General features: G+C 40.3%; 1 protein-coding gene across 22 annotated transcripts in view; it reads left to right on the forward strand.

Annotated features, from left to right (window-relative positions):
- The window catches only part of LRRFIP2 (LRR binding FLII interacting protein 2), a 94,121-nt gene that overhangs the window by 31,630 nt on the left and 47,675 nt on the right, over positions 1-14,816 (forward strand). For all 22 annotated transcript variants that reach the window (XM_074199073.1, XM_074199082.1, XM_074199087.1 and 19 more), the window contains exon 3: positions 14,024-14,110. In XM_074199073.1, coding sequence (XP_074055174.1) covers positions 14,024-14,110 — 87 coding nt within the window. The remainder of the gene's footprint in view (positions 1-14,023; positions 14,111-14,816) is intronic.

Here is a 14,816-nt window from a genome sequence, read left to right on the forward strand (position 1 = left end):
AAGGAAGAGATGGAGAACATCATTCAAAACAAACTAGATGATTTTGATTACATTAAATTAAAAAGCTTTTGCACAGACAAAAACTGTAACCAAGAAATGTAGTAAATTGGGAAACAATTTTTGCAACTAATGTTTCTGACAAAGGACTCATTTCTAAAATATACAGAGAACTGAGTCAAATTTTCAAAAAAACAAGCCATTCTCCAATTGACAAATGATCAAAGCATATGCAAAGGCAGTTTTCACCTGAGGAAATCAAAGTGATCCATAGTCATATGAAAAACTGCTCTAAATCATTACTTATTAGAGAAATGCAAATTAAAGCTTCTCTGAGGTACCACCTCACACCTCTCAGACTGGCCAATATGACCAGAAAGGACAATGATCAATGTTGGAAGGGATGTGGGAAATCTGGGACACTGATACATTGTTGGTGGATCTGTGAACTTTCTGGAGAGCAATTTGGAATTATGCCCAAAGGGCAACAAAAATGTGCATACCCTTTGATCCAGCAATACCACTACTGGGTCTATACCCTGAAGAGATTATGAAAAAGATGAAGATTATGAAGAAGAGATTATAAAAACATCACTTGTACAAAAATATTCATAGCAGCTCTGTTTGTGGTAGCAAAGAATTGGAAATCAAGTGAATGTCCTTCAATTGGGGAATGGCTTAACAAACTGTGGTATACGTATGTCATGGAACACTTATTGTTCTATTAGAAACCAGGAGGGGTGGGAATTCAGGGAAGCCTAGAAGGATTTGCACGAACTGAGATGAGCAGAGCCAGAAAAACATTGTACACCCTAACAGCAACATGGGGGTGATAATCAACCCTGATGGACTTGCTCATTCCAACAGTGCAACAACCAGGGACAATTTGGGGCTGTCTGCAGTGGAGAATACCATCTGTATCCAGAAAAAGAACTGTGGAGTTTGAACAAAGACCAAAGACTATTACCTTCAATTTAGGGGGGAAAAAAAAGCCGTTATCTTATTATGTAATTTTGTGATCTTTTATACTTTATTTTTATTTTTATACTTTATTTTTATTTTTATTTTTCTTCAACTAAGATCATTGTGTACCCTGGAAACAATGTAAAGACTAACAGAATGCCTTTTGTGGGGGGTGGAGAGGGAAGCAAGAATGGAGGAAAAGTTGTAAAATTCAAGATAAATAAAATCTTTCTAAAGAAAAAATAAATAAAATAAAATGATCTACCCAGCCAAAAACCTCATTGGCAGCAATTTCCAAATGGCATCCAACCTGCCTACTGTCTCCTATCCCTCTTCATCTTGGTTAGTTTATTCATCTGCAAAGCCTGTCATTCAGGGACATATAGGTACAGAAACATATTCACAAACCTGACACCTGGTTCCATCTTTTCTGTCTTAACTGCCCCTTCCTGGACTCTGTGATCCAGCCAAACTGGTCTTCTCCTTCTCCTTTCCACATAACATGTCATCTTATGTATTTTACAGTCTTTCACTTTCCTTAGGTCACACTTTTATTCATTAACCTTTAGTGGTTTTCTCCTGTGTCAATGTATAATCTCCTTAGCCTCACATTCAGTGCTCCATCATTTGACTCCAGCCTATTTTTCCAGTCTTTTCTCCTGTGGTAGAAACACAGGATGATAGTTTAGTGCTTGGAGGACTCTTTAGGGTCATCTGTACCAAACTACTCACTTAATGCCCCACCGCAGGTTAAAATAACTGGCCAAGGTTGGCTTTGAGTTTAGCTTCTCTTCTGCTGCTTATTGTGTGGTGGGTGTTCCAGCCACATTGAATTTCCTTCCTCCTTTTCCACCCTTCCCTTTAGCCTTGATGCGACTTAACCAACTTCTTAGCCTCATCTTCATTATTTAGAATCTTAGATATTTGCAAACCAACTTTTACTTATTTGTGCTGGAATTTTCGCAGGAGTCAGTCAAACTTCTTGTCATGTGATTGGTTGACTGCTCATTTCCCTTTATAATAACAGCTCCTGATTCATGAGATTGTACTGGAAAGTGTAAACTGATGCCCAGTGCAATCCCACCACGGTCACCTCCATGGCTTTGGATGTTTGGGAAGGTGATATGCTTGCAACCCTCAGCTATTCTTCTCCCCAGTGTTTGCAAATAAACTCATGACTATTTTGACTGCAGACCATTTACTAACTTGAGGTAGTTTGTAGTGTTTTTTACCCCACCCAAGAGTAGTAGGCATCTGTTTTGTATTGGTTACATTTCTAAGGAAAAATGATCATGGATTGTGTTTTTGTTCATTTCCCGTGGTTTGAAGTCGGCAGCCTTGTTTGAAACAGGTTCTGTCACTACTACTGTAAGCACTGGTTAGTGTCCTCCCATTATCCTCTTTGCATCTGATGGATTTACTCTGACCTTTGCTTAACTATTTTTGTGAATAGCCATTATGTAATGACAACTATGTCTGGGTCCAATGGTTTTTCTTTTGTTAAGAAATAATCATTTACCTTTTTAGGATTGTATTTGGTGCCTGCCCTATGCAGGACATTCTGTCTTCTTGAAGAAAGTTTTCATGATGCACAGGCCCAAAGTTTCTGAATAGTCAGTCTTTTAGGCCTTGATCTCTGTAACATCTTAATCAGAAACAACCTAGATGCTAGTTTTCAACATACTTCTGCCTGCCCTCACTTTAATCTTCCCCCACCTTCATGGTGCCATCACACCTTCTCAAGGTGTTGGTTTGTTGAATCTTTTAAAGTTCTTTGTAAGATTGCCCCCCCCTTTTCTAAAGTACAAGGGCATTGTCCCTCAGAAGGTGGCTGCCTTTGAACATTCCCTGGCAAGAGATAACACCATTCTTCAGAGACAGAGACACAATGCTTTTGTTCTTAATTTTTGAAGAAGACCACAATGTCAAGGAAATGATGCCATGACAAGCACACGAATTTGATTTGAGTGAGTGGGTGCTATACTAAATCTCTAGCCTCACTTTCTCCTCCAGAGCCATCTGGGTCCAGTGGCCAGATTTGAATCAGGATGACTGGAGGAGGCCCTGGATGTGAGGCAAGTAGGGTTAAGTGACTTGCCCAAGATCATACAGTCTAGTAAGAGTCAGTGTCTGAGGCAGGATTTGACCTCCTGTCTTCCTGACTCTGAGGCCAGTGCTCTATCCACTGTGCCACCTAGCTACAGAGAGACAGAGACAGAGATTTTTCTTTGGCCACATAACTTTAATAGTCTGACTTCTCTTGAATGAAAAGATGTTGATTTTGAATGCTGTATTCAAAGATGCTTATCTATGATGTGTGATCCTGAGAGTTCAAGAGTGATAAGGGGAATAGCATACCTTCATTCTGTCATCCTAAATCTTTCCTCTCTTTCCTTTTACTTCTTGAAAAAAAAATCTGCATGTGATGCCTCTGCTTAAACTGGACCCTCCTTTCTCCGAAGTTACCGATGATTTCTTGTTGGACAAATCTAATGGCATTTCCCAGTCTTCATTTTTCTTGACTTCTGTGCAGCATCTGATATTATGGGTCTGAGTTTGGTGAGACAGTGTTAGTCCATTCTTTCTCAGGCAGCTTTGCTGGCTCATAATCTGGATCATACCTCCGAATTGTGTGCCCCCCCCCCCCCCAGGGTTCATCTTGTCTTCTCTTTATAGACGCTTTTTCTTAGTGAGCTCATCAACTCATATGTATTTAATTACCATTGCTCTGCTGATGGTTCCCAGATTCATCAGCCAGTCCTCTTATTCTTTTGGGCCCCAGACGGGTATCATCAACTGCCTATCCCTCTCTGGATATACTATTGGCTTCCCAAACCTAACAGGCCCCAAAATAAACTTATCTCAAGACCTAGACTAGAGTAGCTAGACTATTCAGATAACCTGCTAATTATAATAGCCTCTCCCCACTCCATTCCATTCTCCATGCAGTTGCCAAAGTGATCTTCCTTTGAGTTCCTTTTACAAATCCTATGAGTTCTTTCCCCTATTTAGTGAACTCCAATAGCTCCCTGTTGCCTACAGATTAAAACAGAAACTTAGCTTGCTATTTAAAGCACTTCACCTCTTGGCTGCCTCAGTCTGCCTTTCCATTCAATAGAGCCCAACAAAACTACTTTTCCTCATATGTGACCTTCCAGTTTCCGTTCTCCTGTGCTGGAAAAGCATGTTGTCCTCACTCATCTCTCACCTCTTAGAATCCCTAGGTCTCTTCATGTACCTTCTATTTGTAGCCCTTCTTGATCCAGTCACTCCAACTCAACTGCTAATGAATGCCTTCCCTACCTTGTATCTCTTTGGAACATACTTACACGTATATTTTATTTCTCCAGTCCTGAAAGTAAGCTCCTGAAGGGCAGGGATATTATCTCCAGGTTTTAGCATGATGCCTGGCTCTTACTAGGTACTGGATAAATGTTAGTTGATTAAATGGGGATTATTGAACCTAGAGACAATTTAGTGGTAGGCTTTGAGTCTGAAGGATCTTGATTCAAATCTTTGGTTTGATCTTTAATCTCTGTTGGACCCTAGGGAAGTTCCTGTGGCTCACTAGTTCCTTAGGATTTAGCTCCTTAGTCATCGTCTTTAGGTTTCCCCAAATGAAATCATGGTTTCTTTGTATATCCACTTATTGCACTTCAACTTTATTGCATCTAAAAATAGACTTTTTACAATTTTGTATTTTCCATATCCATTTCCCTATAAATTTTTTAATTGATTATGGTAACTTGTTTAAAGATAAGAGATTCTGGAATTGAGTGTGTTGGAAGGGACCATAGAAATCAACTGGTCTGGTCCTCATTTTACTTTTTTAAAAAACATTGTTTCAACTACTACTAATAATGAATGAATGGAAAATAATTTATTAAGCTCTTACTGTATGCGTGATACTTGACTCAGACTGGGAGAGACTCATAGAAAAGCAAGCCAGTTCCTGTTCCCAAAGAGCTCAAGTTCTCACAAGAGGGGTTTTGGCTGCAAGCCGGAGAGCCAGGCTGGCTGGGCCTGAGAGGCATCTTTTGATGTGTTATTATTGCTGCCACAACTGCATCCATTCCTGATACTGGGTCTTTGGGCAACGGTGAAGGACTTTGGTGGCAAGAGGGTTTGCCTTTCTGAGTCTTTGATAGCTGTGGCTCCTTTTTGAAAACATTGTAATGGGGTTAAGTGTGATTTTTAAAAATTCAGTGAGTGTCACCAATGTTATTCAGTTTTGTTTTGTCATTTAAAATAATCAGACAATATGAATTGCCTAAGAGCATACCTGTCCAACGAGACTCAGGAACAAGATGAATGTAAATGTAAAGTGCTTTTTATACAAAAAAGACAGATTTAGTAATTAGAGTAATATTCATTGTTCATGGGTAGAAGCCAGTATAATGAAAAAATAACACTTTTACCAAACCAATCTATTTACTCAAGGCCATTCCAAATAGATTACTAAAAAAATTATTTTACTGAGTTAGAAAAAATAGCTGATTTCATTGTACTTATGTGTGTATATACATATATAATTTATAGATATGTATATGTAAATGTAGCCACATTTAATTGTAGCCTTCCTGGGAGGGGAGAGAATAAAGTAAAAAGTTTGCAGCAGAGAACAAAAGAAAACCCTGAAGGAAACAGAGGAACAACTAGGCAGGTTTGAAAGCAATGTGTAGTATTTATTACCTAGCTATTCCTAAAATGGAAATTTATTGTTTTGTATTGAATCCCTTCCTATATTCTGTTGTGTACATGGAAATATTCTTTCCTTCTTCTTTCTGATTTTGTATTAAATTTAAAATAAAAAAATTATACATACAAAAAATCCAGTGAGGTTTTTAATTTAAAAAAAGGATGCATGCATTTTTTAAACTAACAAAACTTGAGAGAAAACAAGAGGGTTTTTTTTTTGTGTGTGTGTGTGTATGTTTTTAGTTTAGAAACCATGACAGCACAGTAAATATTGTGGCTTTGATGTCACGTCTTCTTTGTTTTGAGCTGGCCTCTGCATTTTGTAGGTCCAAGGTGACTCAGCTTTGGCTGCTCCAATTAGTCATTTTCCTTGATGTGGGCAGTTTCTACCTAGAATTTAGTCAGTTCAGATTTCTCATTTATTGAAGCCAATATATCATTTGGGTGATGGTAACTACAATACTATCTGTGGTCTCAGATCAAGGTTTCATAGAATTTAAATTAGAAACAATCTTTCCATAGATTTTATCAGCTTTATTTACTTCTAATCCTTTGCTTTTGTGTGCTTCCTGCTCCCCCCCCCCCCACTTTCCCAACTTCCTCCCATTATTTGGCCAGCTCTCTTGTTTCTGAACTGCCTTCCATACTCCCGAATCTATAGATCTGACAAGATGATTAATACCCTTTAGGTGCCAGCACAGCCCTGGCTGTCATGGAGATTATTTTGATGTGGGGAAGAAGAAAAATGTACAGACCTCTACAAAAAGAGGTCAAATCTGGAAAAGTCTAATAGAAGTAGAGGGCTCTATGGATGTTCAGAGGAGGGAATACTTTTTCTCCCTTGGAGAATCACAAAAAAAAAAAATTATCCCAGAAAAGTTTCAGTTTGAGTTGGGCCCTGAAGAATGGACAGTACCTGTAGATTGGCAGAGGAATGGCATTTCAGGTGCAGGGACTTGTGAGGAAGGCTTTGGAAATTAGAGAACCAGACAAATTCCAGAAGGCCAAATAGTCTGGTTTGGCTGGAGCAAAGAGTTCATGGAAGAAAACCAGGCTGAGAACGTTTATTAAGTTAAAAATGTTTTATTCTCTTGCTATGTGACTTGGGAAAAACATTTTGCTACTCTTTTCTCAGCCTCAGTTTCCTCATTTATAAATGGAGAGGTATTACACTTGATTTTTTTAAATGGTCCGTTTCCTACTCTATCCTATAATTGGTTAAATTAAATGCCAAAACAACTAAATTTAGTGTTAGGAGAAGACATTGCAGTGGATAGCATGCTGGCCTGGAGGCAGGAAGACAGCTTTGTAAGTTCAAATTCAGCCTCAGACATTTACTGGCTTTGTGACCCTAGGCAATTCACTGAACCCTGTTTGCCTCAGTTTCCTCCTCTGTAAAATGAACTGGAGAAGGAAATAGCAGAATGCTCTAGAGTTTCTGCCAAGAAAACCAAAATGGAGTCAGGAAGAGTCAGACAAGACTGAAAAAAGGGCTGAATGACAAGAACAACAAAAGACTCAAATCCATGGTATCATTAAAAAGGCCATTCCTTCCAGTGACATAGACTGAAATTAATCCATTCCTACCCATCCCAGGCAGCTCTCTCCTTGGCCCTGGGGGACTCAGCTCCTTTTTTTCCTAGCATGAGGTTGCCAGGGCAACAGTGGAGCTGTCTATCTCTTGTCTGCTTCCCTTTCCCTGTGGCCAGTCTCTCTTTTCTTTCTCTTTTTAAGCAAACATTAACATTTAATCAAACATAGAATATAGGATCATAGATATGGAACCACAAATGGACTCCTTGAGGGGAGGGATTGTTGCCTTTTTTTATGTCTGCATCCCTATCACCTCACACAGTGCCTGTGCTTGTGGATGCTGTTCTTTGAAGCTCCACCTTGGTCAGGTTTTGCAGGTGCTCCCCACCCAATATGGTCTTGCCATGGCCCTTGGTGTAATCAGATTTCCCTTTTCCAGAGACTATTGTACTCTGACCATTGTACTCTGCATCTCTTAGTCCTTCAATAACCCTGATAGGATGTTAGTATTAAAAAGGTGAGTCTTTGTTTTGGGAGGATTTTGGAATCTTTAAGGACTTTGCAGTTTTCTGCAGTCTGGTCCAGGCATCTTCTCTTTGTGCAGTTCTCGACCAGTTTAATCCATTTGGCCATCTATCACCTTTGGCATATTGTAATCTGGACAAATGCCATTCTTTGCTCACTTGGTCTTTGCCATTGTCCTTGAGATTGAAGTTTGCTTTGCTAGTAGTTTTCATTTTTCTTTTCTCTGTTCTCCCATTTTTATCCTGGCTCAAGTGAATTCTAAACTCAGAGATAGTTGGATAGAAAGGGAAAGGACCTTCACAGTCTCATCTTAACAGATGAGGACATAGAAGCCCAGAGAAGCAAAGATGCCCCATGTTAAGTGGGGCTTGAACTCAGATCCTCTTTTTCCAATGTCTTTGATTTTCCTGATCACTGTCATCAAAGAGCATTAATATTTATATTGAATATTTAGGGGTTGGACTTTCCACCACTTGTATTATTTGTTGATTCCATTAAGTCATCATCTTTAGATAAGGTGCTCTGTGTGAAAGGGATGGGAAAAAACTGAGTGATGGTAGTCCCTCCCCAGGAGAAGGTGGTGTGGGATGGGAAAAAAAGTGCCGAATGGGCAGGTCTGTGGTATTGGGATAGGGCAGAAGATGTTGGAGGTAAAGGTGTTGTTCAGACCACAGAGCTCACTGAAAGCATTTAAGGAAGTAGAGTTTTCAGTTTTAGCTGGACCGTGGAGCAAGAGAGGGATCTGTTTTATGGACGTGATAGATGAGCTGGGCCTTGAAATGAGATCCATATGTCCAGACCTGCAGAATACTCTAGGCAAGTGGATGCTGGCAAGGCAAAATCCCCCGACAGCTCAGAGCCCACTTTGACTGACAAGTGGAAGGAGTGAGAGGAGAAGTGTGCCATAAGACTGGAAAAGTCTGGTGACATGGGACCCCTTTGGTACAAGTCTAAGGAACCTCTGAGACTTACTGGGGCATCTTGAAGAACTGTATTCAAAAGGAATATGGACCCCCCCTTTTTTTTTTTTGCAAGGCAGTGGGGTTAAGTGGCTTACCCAAAGCCACACAGCTAGGTCATTATTAAGTGTCTGAGGCCGGATTTGAACTCAGGTACTCCTGACTCTAGGGCCAGTGCTCTATCCACTTCTCCACCTAGCTCCCCTGCCCTGTATGGAACCTTTTTAAGGACTACTTGAACAGTTTGGTGAAGCCTATAGACTCCACAGAATCATATTTTTAAATTTAATAAATAGGTTTACAAAAGAAGTCCATTCTGTGGAAATAACAATTATCAAAATATTTTTTAAAAAATTCATGGATACCTTTCCATGTTAACCCCTTCCCCTGTACTGTATTTGGGGAGGATCTTTGACAAGAACACAAAATATTCAATAAGGGGAATGAAAAACAGCCCCTCTTTCAATCAAGGCTTTGACTTGGTTTATACTCTATAAAATGACTGGCATGCAAGCAGCAGAACTAAGAAAAAAGAAGAAACAAGGACAGATCATGTAGCTTTAATCTGATGACAGGGAGCCTCATTACCTTAATTTGAAGCAATGGTTTGTTAAATATATTCTTTTTTTTTCCCCAGGAAGTCTATTTTTTTTTTGATTCAGACATTTCAGGAATTTTTTGAAATCTTAGTATCTGTTGGTACTTGGGACAGGTTTGATTGTTTTAGATTAATAGATCAAGTATCTGGTTGTCAGATTTGCGAATGAGATCATCTTGGGAAAAGCGATTGAATGGACTGGAGTTGCCCCAAACCAGTGAAAGGAGATTCAGTCAGAATTTGAGGGTGCAAAAGGTTATAGGAAAAGGTCAGAATGGCAGGAGCTTGGAAATTTCATGGGCTGAGTGGGAAGAGCTGGCCATTTGGAGTCCAGAGATTTAGGCTTCTAGTTTTAGTATTTTCGACCTGGGTCCCTTTGGGTGTAGTGAAGCTGAACTTGGCTTGTACCTTTAGAACATCTCTTGAATACTCCCCCTTTTCTCCTCTGATGTTATCGCCCTTCTGATCCCCTGGTCTGCTTCAGTAGTTGCTGGGGGGTCTGCCTCCAGTCTGCCCACTCCAGTCCATCCTCCATTCACCACCAATGTGATCTTCCTGAAGCCCAGGTCTGACCATGTCAGCCCCTAATCAGTAAATTTCTGTGATTCCCTATCACTATCAGGATCATATAGTCTTAAGATCCACTGTTTCTGACATTTGAAGCCCTTGATGATCTGGCCGCCATACCCCTACATAGTCTGCTATCCAGCAACATTGGCTTCTTTGCTCTTACAGCATTTTCCCTGGCTGTCCTTTCCATATAGTTGCTTTTTCTTCTCATTTCCACCTCCTAACTTCTCTGGCTCCCTTCAAGTTCCAGCTAAAAACTCATCTTCCATGAGAAGCCTTTCATCATATCCCCATTTTCCATCCCTGATTATCTCCAATTTATTATCTCTCTCTCTTCTGTTTCTGTCTAGCTGGTTGTATGTTGCTTTCCTTAGGAGACTATGAGCTCCTGGAGGGCAGATAGTGTTTTGACCCCTTTTGTGGGGTGACCCTGTGCCTGGTGTTAAAGTGACTGACACCTCATTTTTGAGTTTGTTTTTGTATCTGGAAAATGGAAGGGACAGCATGGATGTTCTTTCCAAGAGATGATTATCATATAGATTAGACTACCTCTCTGGCCCTGCAGGGCTCTGTTGCCAAGGAAACGAGACAGAGAATTAGAAACTGCACCAGTACCTCTGACGCACACCTCTGAGGGCCTGCTCTCTCACTTCTCCAATCAGTACATGCTGTTCCCTGAGTTAGCCCCCCATGTCTGCCTTGAGCATCCTACGTGAGGTCCAGCAACCCTTCGTGGGAGCTGAGCCCCTTTTGAACCCTAGGCAGGTCCCCAGATGGGATAGAGGCACCCTGCTCCCCTCCTTTCCATTTCTGTGTTTTATTCACTGCTCACCCACATTGATTGTGCAAGAGATCTGTGCTGGCAGGCTGCCTCAATGATCTGCCTCCCCCCCAGTGATGCATCCTGCTCCATAGGCAGCTGTGGGCACGACTGGCATTAGTAAGCATTCCCCAAACTCACAATGAGCTCTTAAAAGTCTCTCTACTCAACTGGAAGATAGGAGATAGGGATATTGTTTTTCTCCCCATTTAAGACACTACTCCTGGAATAATTTTATTTCTTTTAAATTGTAAAATGATTAATGGTTGTTTCTCTTGTTACTTCCTAACAAACACCTTAAACTCTTCTACAAGTGAGCAGAAAAAATGGAAGTGTTTTTTTAAAATTTTGGTGGGATGGAACTAACATTGCCTATTCTATTTGACCTCTTCTATTGCCTCTCTTTTGACCTCATGGTTTCCATCATTGTGGACATTATATATGTTGTTCTTTTAGCTCTCCTTTTTTCTCTCTACATTATCATCTTTAAGTCTTACTGGTTTTTCCAATTCTTCATATCCATCTTTCTTTATGACTCAGTAATAATAACAAAAGACTTTATGTAGCTCTATAATTTGCAAAGTGCTGTACAAATATGATCTCATTTAATCACAGTAATGGGAATTGGTGCTGTTCTTATCACACCTTCTTTACAGTTGAGGAAATGTGATGGAGAGGTTAAGAGACTTGCCTAGGGTCACACAGCAGGTTTGACTTCTCATGTACCTTAGAAAGAAACGTGTTGATGGACTTTCCATCACAGCTGGTGGCTCAGTGAATGGATATTTAGGTCTGTAGTCATGAAGATTTGAGTTCAGAACTGTCCTCAGACACTTACTAGCTGGGTGACCCTGGGCAAGTCAGTTAACTTCTGCCTGCTGAGCACCAGCCTCCCAGAATTGCTGTAAGAATGAAATGAAAGGCACAGTGTCTGTCACACAGTAGTGTCTATCAAATACTAGTGCTGTTGGTTAGTATTAGCATTTTGGTTGCTGCTATTGTTGGCTTTGGTTGCTTTATGCATTTATCCTTCTTGAATTTTTGTGAGTTTGAGAAGCAAATACATTTTTTAGGTCTGGTTTTCTTTCTAGGAATATTTTAAATGCTTTTAAAAAAAATCCATTATGGTTAGTTTGAGTTTGTAGGATAAAGCTACCTTGGGGTGCATCTTGAGCTCCTTTTGCTTCACAGAGCATATTACTTCATTCCTTCCTGCTGTTTTTGGTGGGTGGAGAACTGTTTTGTGGTATTTAGATTATTTTTAATTTTATATTTTAAGGTCACTTCCAGAATTTGTTGTTTGTAGACTTGTTAATTTTTTTTTTTAAGTTTTTGCAAGGCAGTGGAGTTAAGTGGCTTGCCCAAAGCCACACAGCTAGGTAATTATTAAGTGTCTGAGACCGGATTTGAACCCAGGTACTCCTGACTCCAGGGCCAGTGCTTTATCCACTACGCCACCTATCCTCCCCTAGACTTGTTAAATTTAACTGCTGAATATCTTAGACTTTGTAGCTTAGAGATTTTTGTCTGATTGGCATTTTGTTTTCTCTGTTCAGAAGTTCGGACAGTTTTCTGGCATTTTTTCAGTGGAAATCTTTTGTGCCATAAGAAATGATGAACTGATTTCATAAAATCTTGGGAAGGCTAACATGGATTGATGACAAGTGATAGAGCAGAACTAGAAGAAGGATTTAACATCAATAATGGATGGTCATTTAGCTCCATAAGACTTAGTAACCCTGGTCAAGACTAACTATAATTCCAAAGGATTCATGATGGAACGTGTTATCCACCACTAGACAGAGAGAGCTGATGGACTAGGCTAGTTCAGTGAAGTTCAGGACTAGTTCAGTGTACATTGAAGTGTATTTTCTTTTTCTTCTTTTGGAGGGGTGGGGTAGGGTGGTGAATGGTAAAATGGGAATTTGTTTTGCATGACTTTATATAGATGTAAATATATAGATAGATTGTAATGAGTTTTGGTTTTATTAGCTTATTATTGAGAGAAAGAGAATTGAAAATAAAATTGAATTTTTTTTTTTTTAGATTTTTGCAAGGCAAATGGGGCTAAGTGGCTTGCCCAAGGCCACACAGCTAGATAATTATTAAGTGTCTGAGACTGGATTTGAACCCAGGTACTCCTGACTCCAGGGCCGGTGCTTTATCCACTGCGCCACCTAGCTACCCCGATAATGCATTTTTTTAACATTAAAGGTAAATAGTTTTTGGTCTTTGTTCAAAGTTCACAATTCTTTTTCTGGGTACAGTTGGTATTCTCCATCACAGATATCCCACAATTAGGACAATGGCACTTCTTACTATTTGGCTGTCCCCAAGCCCTGAGAGGTTAGAGTGGTGACAGACCAGAGGATTGGATTCTTTTGCAAGTGTGTGAGTCCAGTGCAGCCTCCTGTTGGAAGTGAGGTGTGGGCAGTGCTAGGACTCCAGGGGCATGGCGGGGAGGGGCAGGCATTAGAGATTAGCCTCCTCTGCTCTTAGTTCATTGAATTTGTACTTTGTGAGGAGTTTTGGTGGCCTGTGTCTATTTTGGAGAGAGGTGTGAGAGATCATGAGAAATGGATGAAATGTCTGATCGTCTGTCTTGCTGGTTGTGTGACCTATAAGACTCAACTGTTCACCCTTTGGAGCTTCCCAGGCCTGGGGGTGTTTGGGAGGAGGGATAGGTAGCCAGTTGATGAAGGGACAATGACAAGTGTTGTTTTAAAGATCAGTCAAGGATGTTTCTTTGAGACTTTCTGTGAGTGTATATGTGGGTTCATTGGACTTTGAAAGCAGATTTCCTTGTTGTGGATGCAGTGAAACAAATACTACAGTATCAAAAAGGGGATAAACCAAGGCCAGAAGAGGGGTACAGTCAATTTAAAGTGACTCCCCTGAATGAATTTATTATACTTTCTCATTAGAGCCTAATGAAAATCTGCTTGAGAACGTTAGTTGCTTGAGATTTGTTGGAGCCAATGACCAGACCTAGATGTAGTTTGTTTCTTGAGGGTCAGAGTAAAGGTCAGTACTTACCCAGGCCATGTTAGTCCATGCCCTCAGCTGAAAGTGTTCAAGGAGAGATAACTAGTTTTTCATAGTTCCTATTAACTAATTATTTTTTTTATTGAAATTAGATAGAAAGAGGCCGGAAAACTCATCACAGTTGCAAACACACTCAATCTGAATCAGTTGGTTTGAGGAATGCTAAGGAAGAAAGGTGTGTATAGGAGCAAACATCAGGTCTAGGTGGCATTGAGCCATCTCTGCACTCCCTGCTCTATCCACCTTGAGGACTAACTTGATGCTTCCTCCCCATTTCAGTTATTCTGACAGCTCTCTTTCTAAATCTGCTTCTAGGCCGAGGCCAGGCTGGCGGCTAAACGGGCTGCCCGAGCCGAAGCAAGAGACATTCGAATGAGGGAGCTGGAGCGGCAGCAGAAAGAGGTAAAGGGGAGTTGGTGGGGGGGCGGTGCAAGGGGCTTTTCTCCCAAGAAAAGGAGAGTTGTCATATGTCCTGTGATCACTACAAGGTCAAGGCGTGGGTGGACGTGGCATGAATCATAAGGGATGTTTGGGAAAATCATTTGTGTCAGGAAACAAGTCTGAATGTTCATCTTGAGGCATATGAAAATTATGGAGAATTACTGGAACTTACTAGTCCTTTTCTTCCTCTTTCATTTGGTTTAGGCTCTTCAAAATTCCATATTAAGAAAGTTTTTGATGCTATGTACCAAAATGTTCTATGACAGGGAAGCAATCCTGAGTATATTAAGAAAAGATTCCTTTTGATCTTGGTTGTTGGTTTCTTGATTGTACCCTTGGGGAAATGCGATTTACAGCTTTTCTATCATCTCCCAGCATCATCTAACTGTGGAAATTATAGTGCATCTGAGGCAGCCAGGGCTTGGCTTAGCATTTCCCTTTGGGTTCTTATCTATCCTTTCAGACCAATGGGGCTTCTTCTTCCAAGTCTGACTAGCCCTGGAATAATGTACACTTTGCCTATCTAGCCCTCTTAGATTCAGTAACCGTGCTACTGCCATGATGTAGATGGTACTATGAACAAAGTACTGGGGGGGGGGGCACTCACTCAATTACATAATTTTGTGAAATAACATTTTTTTCTTTTTTTTAATTAAAGATATTATTT

The sequence above is a fragment of the Macrotis lagotis genome, chromosome 8, assembly GCF_037893015.1.
Source record: "Macrotis lagotis isolate mMagLag1 chromosome 8, bilby.v1.9.chrom.fasta, whole genome shotgun sequence".
In the NCBI taxonomy this organism is placed as follows: domain Eukaryota; kingdom Metazoa; phylum Chordata; class Mammalia; order Peramelemorphia; family Peramelidae; genus Macrotis; species Macrotis lagotis.